The sequence below is a fragment of the Aquarana catesbeiana genome, linkage group LG02, assembly GCF_042186555.1.
Source record: "Aquarana catesbeiana isolate 2022-GZ linkage group LG02, ASM4218655v1, whole genome shotgun sequence".
NCBI classification, from domain to species: domain Eukaryota; kingdom Metazoa; phylum Chordata; class Amphibia; order Anura; family Ranidae; genus Aquarana; species Aquarana catesbeiana.
The window spans coordinates 694674655-694700877 of record NC_133325.1 but is presented as its reverse complement, the minus strand read 5'-3'; the positions used below and the strand labels follow the sequence as shown (position 1 = coordinate 694700877).

The 26223-nt window shown below is 42.6% G+C and overlaps 1 protein-coding gene across 1 annotated transcript in view; it reads right to left on the bottom strand.

The window, feature by feature from the left end:
- The window catches only part of BLMH (bleomycin hydrolase), a 116620-nt gene that overhangs the window by 13499 nt on the left and 76898 nt on the right, over positions 1–26223 (bottom strand). Inside the window, exons 7-11 of the mRNA XM_073616845.1 lie at positions 23035–23190; positions 12765–12923; positions 9946–10013; positions 9269–9386; positions 403–472 (exon numbers count right to left, since the gene is read on the bottom strand). Coding sequence (XP_073472946.1) covers positions 403–472; positions 9269–9386; positions 9946–10013; positions 12765–12923; positions 23035–23190 — 571 coding nt within the window. The remainder of the gene's footprint in view (positions 1–402; positions 473–9268; positions 9387–9945; positions 10014–12764; positions 12924–23034; positions 23191–26223) is intronic.

The window sequence follows — 26223 nt, the reverse complement described above, 5'->3', positions numbered from 1 at the left end:
ATACCTCATTTCAGAGCGGAGATCACATGACCGGCTGGTCTCTCCTCCCCTCCCAACTGACGTCAGCGGGGGAATCTCGGCCCCTCACACTGCACCTGTCAGAGGAGGAATCCGGTGATGTGATCGTGATCTTGGCTCTGAAATTGGGTATTTGGGGCATTTATTTTTATAAATCATACACAGAGGGGGACACTACAATAGGAGGCAGTGCTGATGGTGCAAACAGGTTTGAGTGGCTTAACAACCACTTTAATGACCTGCAATTTAATAAATCTAATAGATACAGTGCAACCGTTTAGCTCCAAACACCAGGCAGCCCGACTCTTATTATAAATTTATAAAAGCGGTTTTTAAGAGAGGCAGCCATTTCCTACTATATGCTAGACGTCAGGTCTCACTCACCTTTATTTCCACGATCATCGCCCCACGAGTTCTCTACTCGCCATTTTTCATACTGCCCTTCATGTTCTTCCTGAAATTTAAGATATATATATATATATATAAATATATAATGTTAAGAAAGAAAAAACTGAACTCGGGATCAAATAATAATATGCTTTTCATAAGGCATGTCTTATACCTCTCTCTTATAAAAAGAAAGGACTCTCCCAGTGCATACATCTAACCAAAGAGGATATATCAGTTGTGGGCTGCTTACACTGAATGCTAAATGAACTAAAGGGTAAAGAAATTTGGTAGAGTACAATACAGATCCCTGTTTTTTTCTTTGGCACTAGATTTTTTTTTCTTTAGCAGGGTCTGTGACATAAATGTAAAGGTAGGATGGTTTTGCCTTAGCGAGATGTGCTGTGATCTGTAGTAGTAGTAGTATAATCATAGATGTAGTTTAATTCTGGGTTATTAAAGATATAGTATTTAGTATTAGTCATACACATGTTCTTTCATTAGCATTTGAAAAGGACAGAACCAGGACAGAGTCAGCTCCAAGAAAGAGGCGCTGACACCTAGATGCCAATAAAAGTTCCCATACGAGTAAACATATATTGCCACCTTTCTGAAGCCTTTCTGAATCCTTCAAAGAAAGTCCTAGCCAGTGTGGCTACAAGTATCCACACAGGGCATTCACAAGGCCCCAGAAGGTATGTGAACTTTGATTGGTTCAACAGATCTAAGGAGAGATGAAAATAATTCCTTATGATCGTACACGTGATGGGTTACATGTACATGTAACTATTTTTAGCACGTGTGGAATCCTTGAGAACAAAATCGTTCTATGGCACCTGATTGCAGCAGGCAGTGATTGGTACTGTCGCGATTGGATTGATGAGCTGGTGTCGGAAATCCTATCCATGACCCAGCAATCAGCACCGTTCTGGGCCAATTCAAACCTCCCAGGGTTGATTGGCCAAAGGCTAAAGTACAGTCTACATCCATATTTCAATAAATTGGGGAACCTGAGATTTGGACTGCGTTTTTTCCACTAAGCCAGTTCGAAACTGGGGAGTTCCCACATATTCCAGTATGCTTCTACAAAAGGATAGACTTCGGTAAAGTTTATCTCTGTTTTTATCTGAGTTACCAAAAAAAAAAAAAAAGATACAAAAAATACATAAAAGACACACAATTGGCAATTTGCTATGAAAATTTAAAAAGTGATAAAAACAGAAATAAACGTTACCAAAGTCTATCCTTTAGTAGAAGCATACTGGAACATGTGGGAACTCCCCAGTTTCAAACTGGCTTCGTGGAAGAACAAGGTTAATATCTCAGGCTCCCCAATTTATTGAAATATGGATGTGGGCTGGACTTTAGCCCTTGGCCAATCAACCCTGCGCGGTGTTCCCGTCCCAGCCCACAGGATGTTTCATGCTCTGAAATGACCAGAGACTAATTGACACAGAACAGCGCCGATTGCTGGGTCATGGATAGGATTACTGACACCAGCGCATCAATCCAATCACGACAGTACCAATCACTACCTGCCTGCCTCAATCGGGCACCATAGAACGGTTTTGTGTGGTTCTCTAGAATTCCACACATGCTAAAAATACAGAGTTACATGTACACGTAACCCATCATGTGTACGATCAACAGGAATTATTTTCTTCTTCTTATTATTTAATAACCGAGAATTAAACTACATCTATGGTTATACTACTTCTACAGATCACAGCACATCTCGCTAAGGTAAAACACTTGACTGAAACAGATTCTTAATGCAATATGTAAAAAGAAAACAACTCATTACTTCCTTATTAAATTCAAGCAAATGTAGCTAATTTACAAATATAACATTTCAGTTTTTCCCTCTCTTCTTAGAGTGGTCATATTTAGGATTCCTTTTGGTTACATTAAACCCATTAAAATGAGCCACAACACTCATTCAGCCCTTGTGAGATATTTATAGATTATCCCATCCATGCTAAACAGCACAGATGGAGAAAACTCCAATTCCGGACATTGTATTCTGACAGCCAGCACCTGTGGCTGTCAGAATACCCAAATAATGGCTACATCTGATTGGAAGCAGTCACTGTTTGGCTGGCAGTTTAATACCCGATTCCTTCAATTTTTTGGCTCAAAGGATGTCAGGTGGCAACAAGGTCATTCAAATCAGATGCAACCACTGTGTTGGTTATTAGGATAGCCCTGAGCGCCAGCTGTTGTAATACAATGTAATGTTTCTCATGCAGATCACAGGGCTAAATGAGTGAAATCCGACAGTGTATGTATAGCTTTTATTTAGGGTACACATCCTTTAAAATTTTCATAATCCTCCGATTACCAGGCAGATGTTGCAGTTGCATGATGGTTCCCCTGCACGATAAAGATGTTTACCAGAAGTACCGTATCTCAGGACTGCTCAGATCTGGTTATCACAGTTGATGCTCTGTCTAAAGCTGGCCATACATTGTACAGAAATTTTGTAGAATCTCTTTTAGATTTACTTTCAACTATGTAGTGCAAGGGCCTGCCTGATTGCACACAGATTAACCACTTCCCCCCTGCCATATAGCAGAACGACGGCCGTAAAGTGGTTGCATTATCCGGACTGGGCATCATATGACGTCCAGCAGCACAAGCTGCAGAGGCGCGCAGCGCGGCAATCTGTGGTGTATCAGTCTGATACACCGGATCTCCGATCCCTGTAAAGAGCCTATGACATAGGCTCTTTACCATGTGATGAGCTGTGTCCAATCACAGCTCATCACATGGTAACTAGGAAGTGCTGTTGATCAGCTTTTCCTCTACTCGCGCTGACAAGGCATGAGTAAAGGAGAGCCAATCGGCAGCTCTCCTGACCGGGGTGGTCTGCGCTGATAATCAGTGCATTGATTATAAGTGCAGACGCATCGAAGGTGCCCACTAGAGACCACCAGGGATTCCCACTAAATGCCACCAGGGATGCCCACTGGTGCACATTGAAATGCCAATCTGTGACCATCAGTGATTGCCTGTCACTGCCTCCTAATCAGCGGTGCCTATCATGCCATCTATTAGTGCCCATAAGTGCCACACATCAATGCCACTATGAGTATCCATCAGTGCCGCCTGCCAGTGCTGCATATCAGTGCCCATTCGTGCTGCTTATCAATGCCGCATAAGTGTGCCTCATCATCAGTGCCAATCAATGAAGGAGAAAACTTCCTTTTTTACAGTTTTAAAACAAACGAAGGAAAATGTTTTTAAAAAAAAATTTCGGTCTTTTTTTATTTGTAGCACAATAAACCCAGTGGTAAACAAATACCACCAACAGAAAGCTCTATTTGTGGGAAAAACAGGTTGTTTGGGTAGTGTTTCATGACCGTGCAATTGTTATTCAAAATGCAACAGCGCTGAAAGCTGAAAATTGGCCTGGTCAGGAAGGGGAAAGTGCCCTGTATTGAAGTGGTTAAAAGTGTGGTTTAGGTTTATCCTCCTATTATATAGTTTTTCATAAATCTAAAGGAAAATTTTATAATGTATGGCCAGCGTAAGTCTGTTGCAGATCAGACTGGCTGACCCTAGTTTTCACCTGCACAGACGCAGACCAAACCTGGTGACAGTTCTAGTTTTCATAAGGGTAAATAAGCAAGTGCCTAGTTCAGACAGGAGCAGCTGATAATCCTCTTCCTTTTAAGCCATTAGTTTGGGTTCCGGAGTTAATGAGAGCCACAAGTTAAATCAATGCCAACGGCATTAAAAAGTCTTTACTTTTGCTCAGATGAAGCTGTGGATTTAAAAATCACTCAATCCCTTACCGTCCCTAATCGAACAGCTGAAATTCCCAGCTAAGTTTCCCTTTCTCCCCCCAACCTCGCCCCTTCACCCGGCATTGTTTTTTTCTAGATAATCCAGATAATAACCAGAAGAAGGAAATAAAGATCATGTAACTATCAGGGGGAGAAAAGGTAAGCAGGAGGTCAGTGTATGAATATTTGGTGAATTCACTTCCATGGTCCTAGCAGTGTACAGCACTCATTAGTTCAGTATGTTGCAATAACACTATAGGCCCAATTTCCTTTTACAATAAGCATACAATGAGGCTTCTATATACCAGACAACTCCCCAAGGCGAGGGGGGTGAACCGAGGGTACTGTCTCAAGAACAGCAGCAATCATATTAATGTTAAAGTAAAGAAACGCCTACATAACAAAGCAGTAGTAAACTCTGCCCCTCACTAATAAAGGCAGCACAATAAAGCTTTACAAAACAATCTCCATTAATATGAGGTCCCTTCACATGTCTCCTACAGATTTTGAAGTGGTTTTTAAAATCTTGCTTCTCAGGAGAAGCTGGCGCCATGTTAGCTAATGTCTTCTTAATGGTAGGTTTATTTTAACAGTGAGAGACAGAATAACAAAAAAAATTAAAAACTGATTTGCATTTTAATGAGTGAAATAAGTATTTGACCCTACGCAAGACATGACTGGTGGCAAAACCCTTGTTGGCAATCACAGAGGTCAGATATTTCCTGTAGTTGGCCACCAGGTTTGCACACATCTCAGGAGGGATTTTGTCCCACTCCACTTTGCAGAACCTCTCCAAGTTATTAAGGTTTTGAGGCTGATGTTTGGTGACTAGAACCTTCAGCTCCCTCCACATATTTGCTATGGAATTAAGGTCCGGAAAATGGCTAGGCCACTCCAGGACCTTAATGTGCTTCTTCTCGAGCCACTCCTTTGTTGCCTTGGCCGTGTGTTTTGGGTCATTGCCATGCGGGAATACCAATCCACGACCCATTTTCAATGCCCTGGCTGAGGGAAGAAGGTTCTTATCCAAGATTTGACGGTACATGGCCCCGTCCATCATCACTTTGATGCAGTGAAGTTGTCCTATCCCCTTAGCAGAAAAACACCCCCAAACCATAAAGTTTCTACCTCCATGTTTGACGGTGGGGATGGTGTTCTTGGGGTCATAGGCAGCATTCCTCCTCCTCCAAACACAGAGAGTTGAGTTGATGCCAAAGAGCTTGATTTTGGACTCATCTGACCACAACACTTTCACCCAGTTCTCCTCTGAATCATTCAGATGTTCATTAGCAAACTTCGGACGGGCCTATACATGTGCTTTCTTGAACAGGGGGACCTTGCGGGCGCTGCAGGATTTCAGTCCTTCATGGCATAGTGTGTTACCAATTGTTTACTTGGTGACTATGGTCCCAGCTGCCTTGAGATCATTGACAAGATTCTCCCTTGTAGTTCTGGGCTGATTCCTCACCGTTCTCATGATCACTGAAACTCCACGAGGTGAGACCTTGCATGGAGTCCCAGACCGAGGGAGATTGACAGTTAATTTGCATTTCTTCCATTTGCAAATAATCGCACCAACTGTCATCACCCTCCAAAGAAGCTGCTTGCGATGGTCTTGTAGTCCATTCCAGCCTTGTGTAGGTCTACAATCTTGTTCCGGACATCCTCGGACAGCTCTTTGGTCTTGGCCATGGTGGAGAGATTGGAATCTGATTGATTGCTTCTGTGGACAGGTGTCTTTTATACAGATAACAAGCTGAGATTAGGAGCACTCCCTTTAAGAGAGTGCTCCTAATCTCAGCTCGTTACCTGTACAGAAGACACCTGGGAGCCAGAAATCTTCCGGATTAATAGGGAATCAATTACTTATTTCACTCATTAAAATGCAAATCAATTTATAACTTTTTGAAATGTGTTTTTCTGGATATTTTTGTTGTTGTTCTGTTTCTCACTGTTAAAATAAACCTACCATTAAAATTATAGACTGATCATTTCTTTGTCAGTGGGAAAATGTACGAAATCAGAAGGGGATCAAATACTTTCTTCCATCACTGTATGGTAGTATAGTTCTCCGCCCCTGTGTGCTGTGCTGTCCAGTCGATGTTTACACCTCCTATGATGTTTTGAGTCACATAGGGTTTGGCAGGAACTTGAGAACGGGACTAAAATCTTGCAGTACCTCGGTGCAGTGCTGTAGGGAGAGGGTATGACGGAGACACGGCATGCAAAGAAAGGACTGACAGCACAAAGAGTATTCTGCAAACAGAGGGAAATATGCTCATGCGCTGGTGACATCAGAATAAGAAACGGGACAGACTACGAAAACAGAGAAGGAAGGAATGAATATAAACTACTCGATTAGTAAAGTGTTGCTTTGTGATTTATATGGGGAAAATTCATCAGGGAGAGTTTACTACAACTTTAATTAAGGTCCCTATAAACCGCTCTATTTTCAGCCAGGTTGAACCAGAGTAAATCAAGCTGTTTTTGGTAACCTTTAAGATCGCACACGTTGCCTAAATTCAGATTCATACAGGTAATCTAAAATAAATCCAATCAACATGCTCTGTATTCTTAGTTGCAGTGTTTCCAGAATAAACCTGAGCTTGTAGTTTTTCTGTAACTAAACTCCACTTATAGTCCTAAAACTATCCAAAAAATTGCCATATTGACATGGTGTCTGATGGATGGGTGTCTGATCCCAAGAATCCTGAAATAATTGTTTATATATCTAAATCCACTCAGTGTCCCAGCTGCCTCCAATTCTCAGGGCCTACACTGGCAAAGTGTATGGGGAAATCTGTTGGGCAGGAGTAGAAGCGACCATCTACTTTGGTCTATTGAGAATGAGAACAAGATGGTGATGCCATTACAGTATCTCAGAAAAGTGAGTATACCCCTCACATTTTTGTAAATATTTTATTATATCTTCTTATGTGACAACACTGAAGAAATTACATTTGCTACAATGTAAACTAGTGAGTGTACAGCTTGTATAACAGTGTCAATTTGCTGTCCCCTCAAAATAACTCAACACACAGTTATTAATGTCTAAACTACTGGCAACAAAAGTAAGTATACCCCTAAGTGAATAAGTCCAAATTGGGCCCAAAGTGTCAATATTTTGTGTGGCCACCATTTTCCAGCACTGCCTTAACCCTTTTGGGCATGGAGCACACCAGAGCTTCACAGGTTGCCACTGGAGTCCTCTTCCACTCCTCCATGACGACATCATAGAGCTGGTGGATGTTAGAGACCTTGTGCTCCTCCACTTTCCGTTTGATGATGCCCCACAGATGCTCAATAGGGTTTAGGTCTGGAGACATGCTTGGTCAGTCCATCGCCTTTACCCTCAGCTTCTTTAGCAAGGCAGTGGTCGTCTTGGAGGAGTGTTTGGGGCCGTTATGTTGGAATAATGCCCTGCAGCCCAAAATCCGAAGGGAGGGGATCATGCTCTGCTTCAGTATGTCACAGTACATGTTGGCATTCATGGTTCCCTCAATGAACTGTAGCTCCCCAGTGCCGGCAGCACTCATGCAGCCCCAGCCCATGACACTCCCACCACCATGCTTGACTGTAGGCAAGACACACTTGTCTTTGTACTCCTCACCTGGTTGCTGCCACACACGCTTGACACCATCTGAATCAAATACATTTATCTTGGTCTCATTAGACCACAGGACATGGTTCCAGTAATCCATGTCCTTAGTCTGCTTGTCTTCAGCAAACTGTTTGCAGGCTTTCTTGTGCATCATCTTTGGAAGAGGCTTCCTTCTGGGATGACAGCCATGCAGACCAATTTGATGCAGTGTGTGGCGTATGGTCTGAGCACTGACAGGCTGAGCCCGCACCCCTTCAACCTCTGCAGCAATGCTGGCAGCACTCATACGTCTATTTCCCTCTATACCTCTGGATATGACGCTGAGCACGTCCACTCAACTTCTTTGGTCGACCATGGCGGGGCCTGAGTCACATGACACCAGGGAGGGAAAATGGCTAATTGGGCCCAATTTGGACATTTTCACTTAGGGGTGTACTCACTTTTGTTGCCGGCGGTTTAGACATTAATGGCTGTGTGAGTTATTCTGAGGGGACAGGTAATTTACACTCACTACTTCACATTGTAGCAAAGTGTAATTTCTTCAGTGTTGTCACATGAAAAGATATAATAAAATATTTACAAAAATGTGAGGGATGTACTCACTTTTTTTTACTGTATATCCAATCCTTCAAAAGACATAAGAATGGCAGAGTCCTTGTCACTTCTGTGAACTGAAAACACAATGCTATTGTTCTTCTGTAAACTAATAATCTCCCTACTCCCCATGTAATAAAGATGGAGAGGAAGAAATGTTATAAGCCTGCTTGGTGATAACCATAGTTCCCCCCATAGATACAAGAGAAGAGTGATAAAGCCACCTTAGGAGAAGAAGTGTGTTTAAACGATGAAGATAAAGAACATTAAAAAAGGAAATTCATGCAGCCACCTCGTGTAAGGAATGGCAAGCTGCAATTTATAAATTTTTTTGTTTTGGGGTTTAGACTTGCTTTAAATAGGAAGTAAAGTCTTATTTTTTAATTATACCTACAGGCAAGCCTATAATAAGGCTTACCTGTAGGTACTGTGAATATCTCCTAAACTTACACAGTTTAGGAGATGTTCAGAGTGCATGCAGCCAATGACGTCATCGGTGCATGCGCTCTGAAGGTCCAGCTTACTGTGCCGGACTTTCAGAGCCCGTGCCGTAAACGGTAGCTCCCACGTGCATGACTCCAGCCACTCACAGCGCCGGAGCCCACAAACCTGGAAGAAACATCAGGGAAGATGTCAGCTGTCTCAGCGGTGTGCGGGGCGCCGCTGCAAGGCTTCGTTCTAGGGTAAGTATTTCATAATGAGCTAGTATTATGTCTTTGTCTTACAGGTTTTGTTTTTTCTTGTTTTTCTTTTCCTCTGGGTTTACAACCTCTAACAAAAATGAGCTGGATAATTTCTCATTCTGTCTAAATCCATGCTGTAATGACAAGATGATCACCATTCATTTTTGACAATAGCATGATTCTGATGCCTATTTTACCTTCTCTGTGACTGCAGTCAGTGCCATGGCATGTGTCATCAGAGAGTCCCCAAAAATAAGTCTCTCAGCCTTGTTCAGGTTCTTAACCGACACACCAAACACCAGCTCATGGTCAAATCTGAAATAAAACAATTAATTGGATATATTTGATAAAGATTAAGCATACTTCAAAAACAAAACAAAAGCTTATCATATGTATTAGTCTCCAAAAAATGTAAGCATCATACATACACTTCTCATTATAGAACTCTACTACAATTGTGTCCTCTCAGTGTAAAGACCTGCAAGTGTAACATTTCAGAAATATATACCACACCTTCACTATTTCCTCATTAAGGAGACCAGATTGCTAAACCATTTATTTCAACAATGACCTTCCCCTTAAGATTATATGTGCACTTAGCATATTTTATTCATAGTATTCACATGTAAACACCCCCCTGTGTAGACATCCAAAAGTCCTGAAACTGCTGCTGGTTGCTATCATCTCTGATGTGATGTCATCAGACTCTAAGCTAGTACTTAAAAGGTCATTCTATGGCACATTATAGAAGTAGGTTGATCCAACAATGTAATATAGCCAGTCTGGAATATCAGAAAATGAACACAGGAGTGGAGAGATAATATAATAGGTACAAGTAGTACACAGATACTCGCATAACAAGACGATAACTTACATGTTCATGTCATTGATGCCCAATTTTCCATGAAAATGCTTTCCAACATCACAACCAAACCACACTGCCTATTGGAGAACACAAAAATTAATTAAGCAAATGATAATTTTACTACACATTGAGAGTTGCTAAATGTAGTGGTCTTTGACTACTTAAAGAGGAACTGGAGTCTGCTCACATACTTTGAAATAAAAACATCTTTGCCATTCTGAAGCTTCCCTCTAACCACTTTGCATATTATTTTATATATACTGTGATTCTGTACTTGCCAAATATGCTGCAGAAATCTCCCTCCATTGAGTCTGGCTGCAACCATTTTAACAGTGGGCAGCTGAAGCTGCTGCCTGTTCATATCCTGGATTTACACAGACACACCTCCAGCTCTGCAGCCTTGCAGCTCTCATTGGCCCTCTTATAACTCATCCCCCCCTCCCTTCCTGGCAAACTCTCAGGAGAGTTATGGTCCTTTCACACTGGGGCGGTTTGCAGGCGCTATTGCGCTAATAATAGCGCCTGCAAACCGACCCGAAAGTGCCGCTGCTTCATTCCAGTGTGAAAGCCCCGAGGACTTTCACACTGGAGCGATGCGCTGGCAGGACGGTAAAAAAAGTCCTGCTAGCAGCATCTTCGGAGCGGTGAAGGAGCAGAGTGTATACCGCTCCTTCACAGCTCCTGCCCATTGAAATCAATGGGACGGCGTGGCTATACCGCCGGCAAAGCACCTCAGCAGAGGCGCTTTGCGGTGGTTTTTAACCATTTCTCGGCCGCTAGCGGGGGGTAAAAACGCGCCCCGCTAGCGGCCGCATACTGACGGTAAAGCCCAGCTTACAATAGCGGCGCTTTACCTCCGCCGCCCGCCCCAGTGTGAAAGGGCTCTTAAAGAGAGCTGTGCATGATGTCATAAGCCTAGGCTTTTTTTCAGACAAGAAACATGAAGTGGGCTGTATAAGGTATTTACTGTCAGAAAAAAAAACGTTTTACTATCCAAAGTTAAAACAACAAGGGCAGAAGGTTTAATAGACGGAAAGTTGAAAAAAATGACTGAAGGTCCACTTTAAGACAGGTTAGTTCAGTTCACAAAAGGAGCTGGAAGCAGTTGAACTGTCTATCTAGTCAGTCTAGTGTATGTAGGCTCTATTTTACCCATGGTGTAAAGCGGCTGAAATTATTGGGATAGCATAAACACTGCAAAAAATGTTTGGGTTAGCGCTACCCAATGCAACGTTCTTGTTTGTAAAGATTCAATTCACTTAAAAGTGATATTTCATTTATGTGTGAAGTCTAATGAGATGAGTGCTGGTGGCTCTTAGGTCGGTTATGCCGCGTACACACGGCCAGACTTCCCGACAGAAAAAGTCTGATGGGAGCTTTTGGTCGGACATTCTGACTGTGTGGCATTTCCGACAGACTCAGATATAGAACATGTTCTAAATCTTTCCGTCGGAAATGCCGACGGAGTTTAGCCTGTTGGCAAGTCCGCTCGTGTGTACGCGGCATTATAGACTGCAGCCATGATGTTTTCTTGCCATAGTCCTTGGATTATTTTCCTCTGTAGTAGTCAGTGGTCACACCTCTTACTGCATCTCCCAAACAAAATAAATAGATCACAAATCTAGAATGGACAGTGTAATCTCTCCTAATGACTACAGCAGGTGGGCTCATCTGGAAACTGCAGCTCAGACATTCAAAATCACAGGCACAAATACTATTTGGTACATACGGTCTTAGACAATCTTTTCTAAATTGTTTATGAGGAAATACAGAATCGCACTGGATTTATGCTTTAATCCCTGTGTTCAGCGGAGATTAAAGGGGTTCTAAAAGCTTAAGGTTTTTTTATCCTAAAGTGGAGTTCCGACTAAAAAAAAAAAATTAAAAGTCAGCAGCTACAAATACTGCAGCTGCTGACTTTTATTAATCGGACACTTACCTGTCCCAGGGTCCAGCGATGCGGGGGAACGAAGCCTCGCTCGTCTCCCCCTCCTTTCTGTGGCGCCGGCATTGTCACTGTGGGCGCCTGGCTGTGGCTTCACAGCCGGGCACGCACTGTGCATGCGCGAGCCGTGCTGCGACTGGCCGGGCAATCATCTGGGACCTGTGATGTGTCCCAGATGATTGCCGAGAGGGAGGGGGGGAGAGGTGAACTTACTTCTGGCACCCCTCTAAAAAGAGGGTCTCTGGTCCCCATCCAAAAACAATGACATGTCAACTGTGGAATATCATGGGGGGTCACCTTCCCTTAAAGCGGAAGTTCCAATTTTGGGTGGAACTCCACTTTAATTAATTAGTTAAGGTAAAAAACGTTCTGTGTCTAGGATCCCCTCCAGTTCCCCCTTATACTTGTTGCATGAGGCAGACTCTGATCCAGCAATGTGCATGAGAGCAGTGCAGATTGATAGCAGCGAAAGCCATTGGCTCCTCCTGCTGTCAATCAAATCCTATAGTGAGGGAGCAGGGAAGCAGTGGTGGAGTGAAGCCCAGCTGTCTGGGTCAATAAATGCAGGCAGTGGGGCCCAGGAGCGAGCTGCTTGCATACTTCCTTTAGCAAGCAACTTGCTGTGGGGATACTCGGAAGGAAGGAGGGGAAGCCAGGAGCGCCAGCGAAGGACCCCAGAAGAGAAGGATTGGGGCTGCTCTGTGCACAGAGCAGGCAAGTATAAAATGTTATTTTAAAAAAAATAAATAAAGCTTTATTTTCACTAACAAAAAAACAGTACCAATTAAACCTTCCTTAAAGCAATTCAAATGAGAGATTGTAGCAATCATGCAGCAAAAGCTTTCCATGTATGGCCTTCCTAAGTGACATGGATGCTACTTACCTCTCCTTCTTTTATTGAGGCAGCTGCTAGCTTTTTTAAGACTTCCACAGGCTGGTTATTATACTGTGTTTTCCGACCTTCCACCATATTACCCAAGTACTGCACAGTGTAAAGTTTGTCAAACTTATTTTGCGGTCGAGGATCATTGACAAGGCAGATCTGCATAGAAAGGAGAAAGCAGCAATGAGGTATGGAAATCAAGTTTAGTCCCAATCACAGAAAATGGTAACTTGCTTAAAGCTGAACTCCATGAATGATCTTTATTGCATACATACATTGGTCCAGCTTGGCCCAATGGAAGTATGCATATCCCATATTGGGGGGGCTGCTGAGGAAGTGGACAATCACTGTAGTAGTTAATGCTACTACAGTGATCGCTGTAATCTTCCGGGTCCCACTCAGATTCTGTGAGCACAGCTGCCCCACTGCACACTGACTTCAGAGGTCTCTCGCTCAGCACTGCCACCAATTATAGAATGCCTTGTATTCATTAAAGAAAATACAAGGCATTCTATGAATGGAGGCAGTGTTGAGTGAGTAACCCCCTGAAATTAGTGTACAGAAGAGAAGGAGTTTGCATGGGATCCAGGAGATCCAGATTATACACTGATCGAAACTGCCGAGTCGGACAAATTTCGCTCCATGTATGACCGTTCCGGTTCATCGGAGGTCAATCTATCAATTGACTTCTCATGAACTGGCTTGTTGGTAAATTCTCACTCGATCAGCACAAGCAGCCAATAGGCTACAGCGCTGATCAATGTATTCCGACAGCAGGGAATTCCCAGTACAAAATACAATAAACACAGCAGGGAGGATTCCCGCATTTACACTGAAAGTGTGGATGGGGAAATCAGGTCAGTTTTTTCTCATTCAACTCACTGGCTGAATGAAAAAAAACTGACCCATGTATGGCCAGCTTTATGCCGCGTACACACAATTGGAATTTCCGACGGGAAATGTTCGATGTGAGCTTGTTGTCGGAAAGTCTGACCGTGTGTATGCTCCATCGAACATTTGCTGTCGGAATTTCCGCACACAAATGTTTGACAGCAGGCTCACAAATTTTCCGACAATCGGAAAGTCCGATTGTGTGTACACAAGTCCGTAGCACTAAAATTCACACATGCTCTGAATCAAGCAGAAGAGCCGCACTGGCTATTGAACTTCCTTTTTCTCGGCTCGTCGTACATGTTGTACGTCACTGCGTTCTTGACGTTCGGAATTTCCGACAACATTTGTGTGACCGTGTGTATGCAAGACTTCGGAAAAAAATCCCTGGTTTGTTGTCGGAAAGTCCGATTGTGTGTACGGGGCATAAATGTTCCTCACATGCAGCAGAGAAAAATCAGGGTCATGCTGTGCAGCAGAGCTATGTACAGTTGTGCTCATAAGTTTACATACCCTGGCAGAATATGATTTTGTCACCATTTTTCAGAGAATATGAATGATAACACAAAAACTTTTTTCACTCATGGTTAGCGTTTGGCCGAAGCCATTTATTATCAACTGTGTTTACTCTTGTTAAATCATAATGGCAACAGGAACTACCCAAATAACCCTGATCAAAAGTTTACATACCCCAATTCTTAATACCGTGTATTGCCCCCTTTAACATCAATGACAGCTTGAAGTCTTTTGTGGATGAGGCTCTTTATCTTCTCAGATGGTAAAGCTGCCCATTCCTCTTGGCAAAAAGCCTCCAGTTCCTGTAAATTCTTGGGCTGTCTTGCATGAATTGCATGTTTGAGATCTCCCCAGAGTGGCTCAATGATATTGAGGTCAGCAGACTGAGATGGCCACTCCAGAACCTTCAATTTATTCTGCTGTAGCCAAAGAGAGGTCGACTTGGCCTTGTGTTTTGGATCATTGTCATGTTGGAATGTCCAAGTACCTCCTATGCGCAACTTCCTGGCTGATGAATGCAAATGTTTCTCTAGTATTTTTTGATAACATACTGCATTTACCTTGCCATCAATTTTGACCAAATTTCCTGTGCTTTTGTAGCTCTCACATTCCCAAAACATCAGTGATCCACCTCCATGTTTCACAGTAGGAATGGTGTACCTTTCATCATAGGTCTTGTTGACTCATTTCCAAATGTAGCGTTTATGGTTGTGGCTAAAAAGCTCAATTTTGGTCTCATTACCCCAAATGACTTTGTGCCAGAAGGTTTGAGGCTTGTCTCTGTGCTGTTTGGCGTACTGTAAGCGGGATACTTTGTGGTATTTGTGTAGCAATGGCTTTCTTCAGGTGAGTCGACCATGCAGCCCATCTTTCTTCAAGTGCCTTCTTATTATGCATCTTGAAACAGCCACACCACATGTTTTCAGAGAGTCCTGTATTTCACCTGAAGTCATCTGTGGGTTTTTCTTTGTGTCCCGAACAATTTTCCTGGCAGTTGTGGCTGAAATTTTAGTTGGTCTACCTGACCGTGGTTTGGTTTCAACAGAACACCTAATTTTCCACTTCTTGATTAGAGTTTAAACACTGCTGATTGGCATTCTCAATTCCTTGGATATCTTTTTATATCCCTTTCCTGTTTTATACAGTTCAACTACCTTTTCCTGCAGATCATTTGACAATTCTTTTGCTTTCCCCATGACTCAGAATCCAGAAACGTCAGTGCAGCACTGGATGAAAGATGCAAGGGTGTGTCAGGAGTCCAAAAACTCATTGACCTTTTATACACACACACTAATTACAAGCAAACCGATCACAGGTGAGAATGGTTATCTTTAATAGCCATTCAAATCCCTCTGTGTCATCTTGTGGGCATGTTAGGCCAAAATTACCAGGGTATGTAAACTTTTGATCAGGGTCATTTGGGTAGTTTCTGTTGCCATTACGATTTAAAAAGAGTAAACACAATTGACTGATAATAAATGGCTTCAGCCAAACACTAACCATGAGTGAAAGAAAGGTTTTTGTGTTATCATTCATATTCTCTAAAAAATGGCCAAGAAATCATAAATTCTGCCAGGGTATGTAAACTTATGAGCACAACTGTAAATCCCAAGATGGACAGAAAAACAAATCTTTTGACAGTTAAAAAAAGAAAAGAAAAAGCTTTGTGTATTAGGTATTTTGCCTGGTGTTCAGCTTTAATAACCAATTTGTGTTGTGGGTTTACATAAGACTCATTGAATTTTGGCTCTCCTGTAACACCACTTTAATTTGTATTTCTTACATAGTAGTCATATGATCATTCAGGCCACATATCTCATACCCAAATGCAGATTGCTAAAGAAATATATACAGTGACTAGGCTTTATACTTGGCTATGCACCCGAGTCGTGACTTTAGGAGATATCCCATTGAACAAACAGCACAATGGGAAGTAGATGGGTGGGAGGTCTGTTTTCTTAATCTCTGAGCCAGGAAGAGCTGATTACAAAAAGCAGAGAGCTGCAGAGTAATTGAGGTCAGGCTACAGTTCCACAGTGTTCGCTAGGGCTACATTTGCAGGACAGGTGTTATCGGTATCCAGTACTGGTAGTAGTATATATGAAATACATCGGGATAATTATGGTAAATTAAACTGAAATTGGAATTGATGCAGCACAAATGATGAATGTGTAATGTTCATGTATTGCTTAGCAGCAGTCTTGTCATTAGTTTTCTTAGGCTGCCTATTCCTATCTTTATTCCCCTATACAGGAGACTTTTGTCTTTAGCATTCATACATAATAAGGATTGTTCTCTTTCTTTTGGGAAATCAATTTCTATTTTGGTGTACAGATTTTTTTTTAAATGTTGTGAGTGAGACAGTGGGGAAAATTATTATTTAAACCCCTGCAGATTTTGTAAGTTTGTCCATTTACAAAGAAATGAAGAGTCTATAAATTTTTTATCATAGGTGTATTTTAAATGATGAAACAGAAACAGAAAAAACACATGATAAAAATGTTATAAATTGAGTTGCGGGTCAGTGAGTAAAATAAGTCTTTAATCCCAAAGCAAAACATGACTTAGTACTTGGTGTAGAAACCCTTGTTGGCAAGCACAGAGGTAAGACGTACAGTATGTATTATGTACAGTAATACGCCGGATTGCGAGTAACACGGTTAATGAGTGTTTCGCAATAAGAGCTATTAATTTTTAAAATCCTGACTTGGTTTGCGAGCGTTGTCTCGCAAAACGAGTAGGATTCAAGCCTCAGCGGTGTGCAGAACCGCATTTGGCCAGCGGTGAGGGTGACATTCGGAGCCACTCCAATGCACTCGAAAACAGTTCCTGAGTGCTTCCAAGCCTCTCCAAGTGTTACCGGTGCCCCCCCCCCCCCACACACACCTCTGGCCACATGCGGTACTGCATACCGTAGAAAACACTGTGGAACGAAGTATCTGAGTTTCCATGGACTTCTATGGGGAAACTCGCTTTGATATACGAGTGCTTTGGATTATAAGCATTCTTCTGGAACGAATTAATGCTCGTAATCCAAGGTTCCACTGTAGTTGGTTACCAGGTTTGCCCACATCTCAGGAGGGATTTTGGTCCACTCTTTTTTACAGATCTTCTCTAAATCTTTAAGGTTTCTTGGCTATCATTTGGCAACTCGATGCTTCAGCTCCCTTCATAAATTTTCTATAGGATTAAGGTCTGGAGACTGGCTAGGCCACTCCATGACCTTAATGTGCTTCTTCTTGACTCACTCCTTTGTTGCCTTGGTGGCATGTTTTGGGTCATTGTCATGCTGAAAGACCCATCCATGACCTATCTTCAGTGTTCTGGCTGAGGAAAGAAGGTTTTCATCCAAGATTTTACAATACATAGCCCCATCCATTACATAGTAGGTGAGGTTGAAAAAAGACACAAGTCCATACTATGTGTGTGATTATATGTCAGTAATACATTGGTCCCTCAATGCGGCAAAGTCCGTTGGTACCTTTAGCAGAGAAACAGCCACGAGGCATAATGTTTCCACCTCCATGGCTTGACTGTAGAGATGGTGTTCTTGGGGTCATATTCAGCATTTTTCTCCCTCCAAACAAAGCAAGTCCCCCTCCTCAAGAAGGCACATGTACAGTCATGCCAATGAACATCTAAATGAGTCAGAGAAGAATTGGGAGAAAGTTCTGTGGTCAGATAGGACCAAAATTGAGCTAGCTGGAATCAATTCGACTCGCCGTGTTTGGAGGAAGAAAAATGCTGACTATGACCTTAAGAACACCATTCCTACAGTCAAGCACGGTGCTGAAACATGATGCTTTGGGGCGGTTTCCCTGCTAAAGGTACAGGCCGACTATGCCACATTGAGGGGCCAATGAACGAGGCCATGTATTTTAAAATCTTGAGAAAAATGAGAACCTTCTTCCCTCAGCCAGAACACTGAAGATGGGTCGTGGATGGGTCTTCCAGCATAACAATGACCCAAACCATACCGCCAAGGCAACAAAGGAGTGGCTCAAGACAAGCACATTAAGGTCATGGAGTGCCCTAGCCAGTCTCCAGATCTTTATACTATAGAACATTTATGGAGGGAGCGTAAACTTCGAGTTGCAAAGAGACAGCCAAGAAACCCTAAAGCATTTAGAGAAGATTGGACCAAAATCCTTCCTGAGATGTGTGCACACCTGGTCACCAACTACAAGAAACCAATTCAACCAAGTATCAATTCATGTTTCGCTTGGAGATCAAATCCTTTCTTTTTTTTTATATAACTGACAATCTTTACAACAACGCCAACATCGGGGATCTGCCGAGGGGTATATGGAGTGGAGCAGGTCAGGGGTCTGATACCAATGAAATAGAATCTTATATTGATTCTCTTTATAGAGCGTACAGATAGAGCTCTTAGAGGCCTGCGACCATATGAACTGCCATGTCGTCAGGGGTATATCTGTACCCAGGGCCTGCTCCCACTTACCCATATAGGTATAGTCCATGATCAGGAGCTGATAGGAGATCATACCCTTAGGGGACGAGCCCTTTAAACATAGTTTTTCGAATTCAGTTAAAGGAGAGAATTGAAGATTCGTCACTAGAGATTGTGCGTAATGCCGTATTTGCAAGTAACTAAAAAAAGCCTGTTTGGGAATATCAAAGGCGTCTTGCAGATCTTGGAAAGATCTTAGTGATCTGGTTTTAGGGTCTATCAACTGACCATAGCGAAATAGGGCCTTAGCCATCCAGAAATGAGACATCTGTAAGGTCAAGCTGTCGGGAATATTGGGTGTAAAAAAGAATGAGGTGACTGGGGAAGAGGTAGTGGTAAGCGGATATGCCGATTTGGCACGTCGCCACAGCGTACGCAGAAGGGTCATTGATCCTAGCAGCTGTATGCTGCCAGATGTTACATCAGAGCTCCATAGCATGGAATTCGGATGGATCAAATACTTTCTTACTCACTGAACTGCAACTTAATTTATAGCATTTGTTGTGTTTTTTTTAGATTTTTGGTTGATATTCTGTCTCTATCATTTAGGATACACCTATGATAAAAATTATAGACCCTTCATTTCTTTGTAAGTTGGCAAACTTACAAAAACTTCCGGTCGATCAAATAATTATTTTCCCCATTGTAAAGACCTCCAAAACTAGCAACTACGTCTTATCCCTATAATTGAAAGCTACATTTAAAACAATTGCACAGTTTAAAAGTAGTGGGGGTATGAAAAGCCTTAAAGTGTATGTCAGAGCAAAATGGGGGGATGGCAGGGGAAGAATGATTCCAGAAAATTATGGACTGGTCTTACCAGAAATCCTGCCTGTAGTGAGATGTCAACACTGCCTCTGCGGCACTGAAATCCCAAGCAGTGTTGTCAGCCCTGCCTGAGTTCTCCCTGACTGGACTATAGAATAACAAGGTTACCAAAATGAGGCGAGGTGGAGGTGCTCTGAAGCCCAGCATGGTGGAACTCAGACAGAGCTAAGAAGAAACACTGCTGGATATTTCATTGCAACAGAAGCAGTGTTCTACATATATTGCAAAAAAATGGACAGAACATACACTTTAGGCTTCTGCTAAACCTCAGAGATTGCAACTGGCATGGCTTCTTCGACAGCTTATCAGATCATGCTTGATTGAATGCTTCCCTGGCAGTAGCAGGGAATGACAGCTCTGAAACTGGAAACACTCAGAGCTGAGCGCTTCCAGCTTTATAAAAAACAGCAAAGGAGATCAGAAGCCTCAATCTCTTCCACTCACCATCCTGACAGTACTCGATGTGGTCCCGGCCAAAGTGAGAGACCGGGAACTATGGAGAGGGGGGAGTGGCCACGCTTCCCGCAATGTAAAAGTGATCAAGCGGCTATACAGTTGCCCGGAACACTTTTACATGACAGCCAGGAGGCAGCTGAACAAAAACCACAAGCCCATGGCATTGTCCAACTAAATCCAGGTTAGCTGACCCTTCAGTAGGGTTCTCCAATACTGTGGAGGCAGCCTAATCGTTTAAAGTTCCAGTGTATGTTGATCGGGCGATTAGACTTCAACAGTTGCCTGCACCAAAAGGGTGCCCATGACTCCTCCCCAGTGCAACAGGCTTGCATGTGTCAGAAAGATCCTTCAAATGACAGGGAATTAAGGAATGACTTCAGAGCAGAATTCCTGTACCACCAAGCCAAGGTGACAAGCAAATCAGTCTGTCCAGAGACTGGATTGACTTGCTCCATAATGTCAGAATGTAGTGTTGCAGAGGTCTAGAGTTGTACTGGGCAAATGCAACTGCCACATGATTGAAACATCAGACCATCAGAACACCCATGAAAATGGGATGAGTCGGGTGACTCCTTAAATAAAAGGATTGAAACTGAAACCAGAGTCTAAACTTTCTCCTGTTAGGAAACTCTGGCCTTAACTGTCCAGTGCCAGGCCGAGTTAATCCAAAGAATGAGTCAGTTCCAGCAACAAATTTCAGATGGATTCATCTAAACCCCTGTAACATCTGGGCAGTCAAAGACATGTCTAACAGAGTCTGTAACAACGGTTCCCTCAACAATAGGTTAAGTGTCCCACAATTGGGAGGCCAGAAAAGTGGTATTGCAAGAGCACCACAGCCAAGTGTAGGACACACCGATACACTGTAAATATGCTGTATGGTCATGAATGTAAGCATACTTAATGTTCACAGGAGGCAGAAAGTCTCCCTGGTGAAGAGAGGCAATAACATATTTGGTGGCCCACATGTAGAATTTCTGGACCCAAATGCAGACATTCAGAGCTTTGAGATCCAAGATTGGGCAAATGCCCCTGTTCGGTTTGGCATTGGTGAATAGGTTGGAGTAAAACCCCTGAAACTGTTCTGCCACCGGAACTGGGGCAATGACAGCTCAATCCAGAAGGCCCAACAGAGCATGAAAGAGATCTGCTAATCTGTATAGTAACACAAGTTTCAAGATGAGAAACTGAGGAGGGGACAGTGAGCAAAACTCCAGTTTGTGGCCCTAGGATACCACCTCCTGCACCCAATTGTCGTAAATGCAAGCTGTCCAAGTATCCGCATTAACCAACGTCCACCCGCTTTGGAAAGCAGGGTCACTCTCTTATACCAAGGAAGCTTGTCTTAGGAGACCTAGCAACTTTTTAGTGATAGACCATGTGGGAAGCCAAGCATGACATGGAGGTCAAGGGAGTGGAGAAATGAAAGAGACATTTAACAGTCAGAGAGGGAGAAGGCTTTGTAGTCTGTTCCACAGGCTTCTTCCACTGATGTGGATGGCTACTCTTGCAACCAGTAGATCTAGTCTGTAGAGACGTCTCTGTATGACCTTGCAGATCCGACATTTTTTTTCCCGCAGGTCAGCACTTTAGCCAAAGGCCCTATGCATAAGCGCAGCAAACTGTCACAGCCGAAGTTTAACACCACAGCAGTGGTTCATTTATTTTTAATTGTCTAACCATGTCTCATTGGACAAACCAAGTAAAGCCACAACCATGATTGGGTGAAGGGCAGAACCCTCTAGAGAGAACAGAGCTCTAAGAAAGGGCTTCCAACCGCTTATGGGTTGGGTCCTTAAAGACAAGTACGTGCTCAGCCGGAACAGTAAGCGCAATATTAAAAGGTGGGACATGGCTGGATCCACAGCAGAAATGGATCACTTCTGTACAAAATTCTTACCAAATAAATACAATGAAAAATAATGCATGGGGGGAGAAAATAAGTTCTCAGTCTGGTTAATAAATCCACAGAGAAAAGTTGGAAAAGCGGCTGCAAAAAAAAAAAGGGTTTTAAATGACCAAAAGCTGGAAACAGCAATGGTAAAAACAAGTTGATTCTCTAATTTCAGACTGGTGCACACTGTGATAACACTGTTATCAAGTGCCAAAACAGTTTCCTTTAATTTTGGAGTAATAGCAGTAGACTGCGACTCCTCTGGGGTATTTTCATCAGTCAAGGACTGAAGAGACTCAGAATCACAGTCTTTGCTACCAATGGATGAGAAGCCACTAAGGTCATGGGCAAATCAGATATAAAAATTTGCGGAAGAGGGCACGGGAGCGAGCTTGTGGCCTATGTGATTGGAGTAAGCAATTACTGAGTTATTTGGGCCATAAAGTCTTGTATGACCATTGTAAAGACTACACCTGAAAGGACAGAGGACCCAGATAAAAGGGCGAAAAGACCCCGGGCTGTAGACATGGACATTGTCAGAAGGAGCGCTGGAAGCAGCCCCAAAGTTGTTAGTAGAAGTTGAGTGTGTGTGTGTGGGGGGGTACTCGGTAGAGAGAGACTGCACTACCCCCCCCCCCATGTCTAAAATTAGACATGTTGCCATGCGACCTATGCAAATGATGCAGCTCCTGGTGCTCGACCCAACTGGCCCACTCACAAACTGAATCTTCAGATATAGGGCAAGCGCTAAACCAAAGCCAGTGGCTTTGCACCTGGGAAGTTCTCTGCAGCTAATTTACCAGAACAGAGTCTGACGAGTGCTTCGTGCAATACCCAGTGCCCAAAGGTCACTTTCAGATGATGCTACAATGTCTAGTCCAGCAGGTTTCGGGTGCAGTACTCTAAAAACCAAAATAACTGCAACAGAAAGAAGACAAAATGTCCAGCAGCGATGTAGAGAAGAGTTATGACTGATGAAAAAAAAAAAAATAGCACAAATAAATCACAATAATAATAGAAATAATAATAATAATAATAATCCTGGGCTGGCCTACAGTTTTTTTAGTTTTTTTTGTCAGTGTCCAACCCTCATGTCAGCAACAACATAATCCTAAGGGTTAGGACTTCAAGTGTCCCTTAAATTGATGAGAAACATACATTAGCCTCACACTAGTATTTTATAAACCTTCAAATGTCTTAAAAGTATACAGTACCTTGTCTTCCACATTGTAAAGAGGTTTAACATGCTCCCTGTAAAAATCCTGGGGTGTCAAAGGCCCAATCTTGTGATAAGTCTTCTCCTTGTCTCTGAACTCCCAGGTAAAAGTTTCTGGAGGGCTCCCCACACATATACTGACTACTCTGTATACCTGGGAAGAAAGAAAAAAAGTAAAGAAAAAAAAAGAATTAATTTTATCTCCTCAAATAGGGCAACAAGGGTGATCAATAAGTGACCTACTGATGCAATCTAGCACACTGCAGCCTAATTAAAATCAGAAATTTCACTCAATTGACCTTGATCTAAGTTCCACATAATTCACATTAGTCACAACAAAAAGCCCACCTTAGGTTCAGTAAAAGGAACAGCAAGAGTGCATTTACCAGTGCTAGCCATACATGGCTTGAATGTCGTCTGATTTCTGCTGAATCAGTCAACGTTTGAGCCGTGGGTAGCCCTGTTGGTACTACCCGGCTTGACAACTCAGATAAAAGATCAAAAAATAAATAAATAAATTAAAAATTGTAGGCCGAACAGATAAAGTCACCCTCTGAATAAAACAGCTGCCTGGGAGATTCCCCTCTCCCTGCTGTTTAGCCTGGACAGAGGAATAAAGCGATTTCTCTTGTTCACGCTGTAGGGCTCAAAGTGGTAGTGGACCGCCGTAAAAAAAAAAAAAAAAAAAATTTATAAAAATATTGCCCTGGGCAGTTTGAGTCATAATATGTTAATATGCACCGCAAACTAAAAGCGAGGCCCTCAAGCAGCTGTCACTGCTGTAGGCGCTACCATCTTTACTTAGTCTTCCTTCCGGGTTCGTGGGCTTCAGCCCTATGAATGGCCAAGCCGCGATGACATCACATGATGCATGCGCAGGAGTTAGGGATGTTACTGGCCACTTCTAAAGTAAATATCTCCAAAGTGGTGCAAACAAGGTTTGAATCTGACTGGTGGCTGTTAAAAATCGTTTTGGCATTTTTTTTTTTTTAAACCAGGGTTCCTGTATGTGACAGGCAACAAGAGGGATGTTTCAGCATCACCAACAGTGGTGTACCAGGATCACCAGATAATCAGCAATCGAGAGTAGGGTGTTTAACAAGATTCCAGTATAATAAAACCGCTTCATTCCCTTATTTGTCTTGCTGGACTGCAAGGGTTATTGTGAAGATGTAGTGAGATGGGCAGATAAACATCAAACAAGAAATTTTAACATGTTTTGCACAAAGTGTTTAATAAGGATCATCCTCATGTGCTCATCCTGATATGTCACCACCAAAGCCTGCTCTGGATGAGACAGCTAAACTGGATATGTTTTGCCAGGGGACTTGGAGACCCAGTAGGTTTGCACTCCATCTGGTGCCTTAAGGATACTAGAGGATATTTCAACTTGTCAAAGTACACCAACTATTAAAATAGAGGAGGTTAAACTTGATATTTCTCTGGTGTGCCAAAATTTACACAAACTACATGCCCAGGTGGATAAAGAAAGACTAGGATTAGTGGTATGGAAGACCAGTGTACTCCATTGCAGCATGTGTCTGATCAACGTCACCTCCAAATTCTATCTAAGCAGCAAAATCAGAAGATATGGAGAACAGGCTGAACAGCTATAATCTCAGATTCACAGGCTTTCCAGAGAAAGAATAGGGGTCCGACCTTGTGCTTTTTTGGAATCCAATAACTATGGTAGGGAGAAATTTACTCCCAACTTTGTACCTCCAGGGGCACCATCCCAGGCTTCTAGGCAAATGTTTGAATTTTGAATCACTTGTCGACCTGTCACAGTAATTATACTGCAGGGGGATGGCATGTCCAGGCATAATTACCTACATTATTTCAAAAAAGCGTGTACACCCCTCACATTTTTGTAAATATTTTATTATATCTTTTCACGTGACAACATTGAAGAAATTACATTTTGCTACAAAGTAAAGTAGTGAGTGTACAGCTTGTATAACAGTGAAAATTTGCTGCCCCCTCAAAATAAGTCAACACACAATAAGGTCTAAACCGCTGGCAACAAAATGAGTACACCCCTAAGTGAAAATGTCCAAAGTGGGCCCAATTAGCCATTTTCTCTCCCCGATGTCATGTGACTCGTTAGTGTTACAAGGTCTCAGGTGTGAATGGAGAGCTGGTGTGTTAAATTTGGTGTCATCATACTCCTTCCAGACTCCAGGCCATCTTCCCAGGAAGGTCTGGACTATGTTTCAGGGAATGTCAGCTCCTAGGTACATTTAAACACATATTTTGGGATTGTGGGCTACTTTCTCCAGTCTGGAAGAAAGTGACTGCTATTGTTTCTGCAATTTCGGGTACTCCTCTACAGCTCACAATCTCAATGTGTCTCTCTGGAGCATCAATCCCAGGTATCTTCTGCAAGGAGGAATGTCTTATACACACTATTTGCGTATCCACATTATGGGCTATTGCCCTTCATTGGAAGCCCCCCGTAGAACCCCTATCCTCCATTCTAGACAGAATTGATACGGTCATAATAATGGAGAGGATTCTGTATACCCTACAGGATAAAATTCACCTGTTTGAGCGTAGATGGGAAGCGTGGAAAACCCATAGGAATATTTTGCCATCACAGGACTAAATACCAGTTTAAGTTACCATGCCTCACATGAACAATACTCTCATGTATACCCCTGCCCTGCTTCTTTATAGATTTGTTATTTTAGACAGTAACTGATCAGTATTTTCTAATGACTCTTCTGTATGCTTCAAAATTGTTCTTTATTTTTGTTATAAAAGATATACTCTTGATGTCAATTCTATGATGTATATTGTCACAAGACTGTACATTTCATATAAGTCAATAAACAAAAAGGTTTCTAAACAAAAATTTGGTGTTATCGCTCTCACTCGCTCATACTGGTCACTGGAAGTACAACATGGCACCTCATGGCAAAGAACTCTTAGAATCTGAAAAAAATAATTGTTGCTCTACATTAAGATAGCCTAGGCTATAAGATTGCCAAGACTCTGAAACTGAGCTGCAGCATGGTGGCCAAGACCATACAGCGGTTTAACAGGACAGGTTCCACTCAGAACAGGCCTCGCCATGGTCGACCAAAGAAGTTGAGTGCACATGCTCAGCGTCATATCCAGAGGTTGTCTTTGGGAAATAGACGTATGAGTGCTGCCAGCGAACATTGCTGCAGAGGTTGAAAGGGGG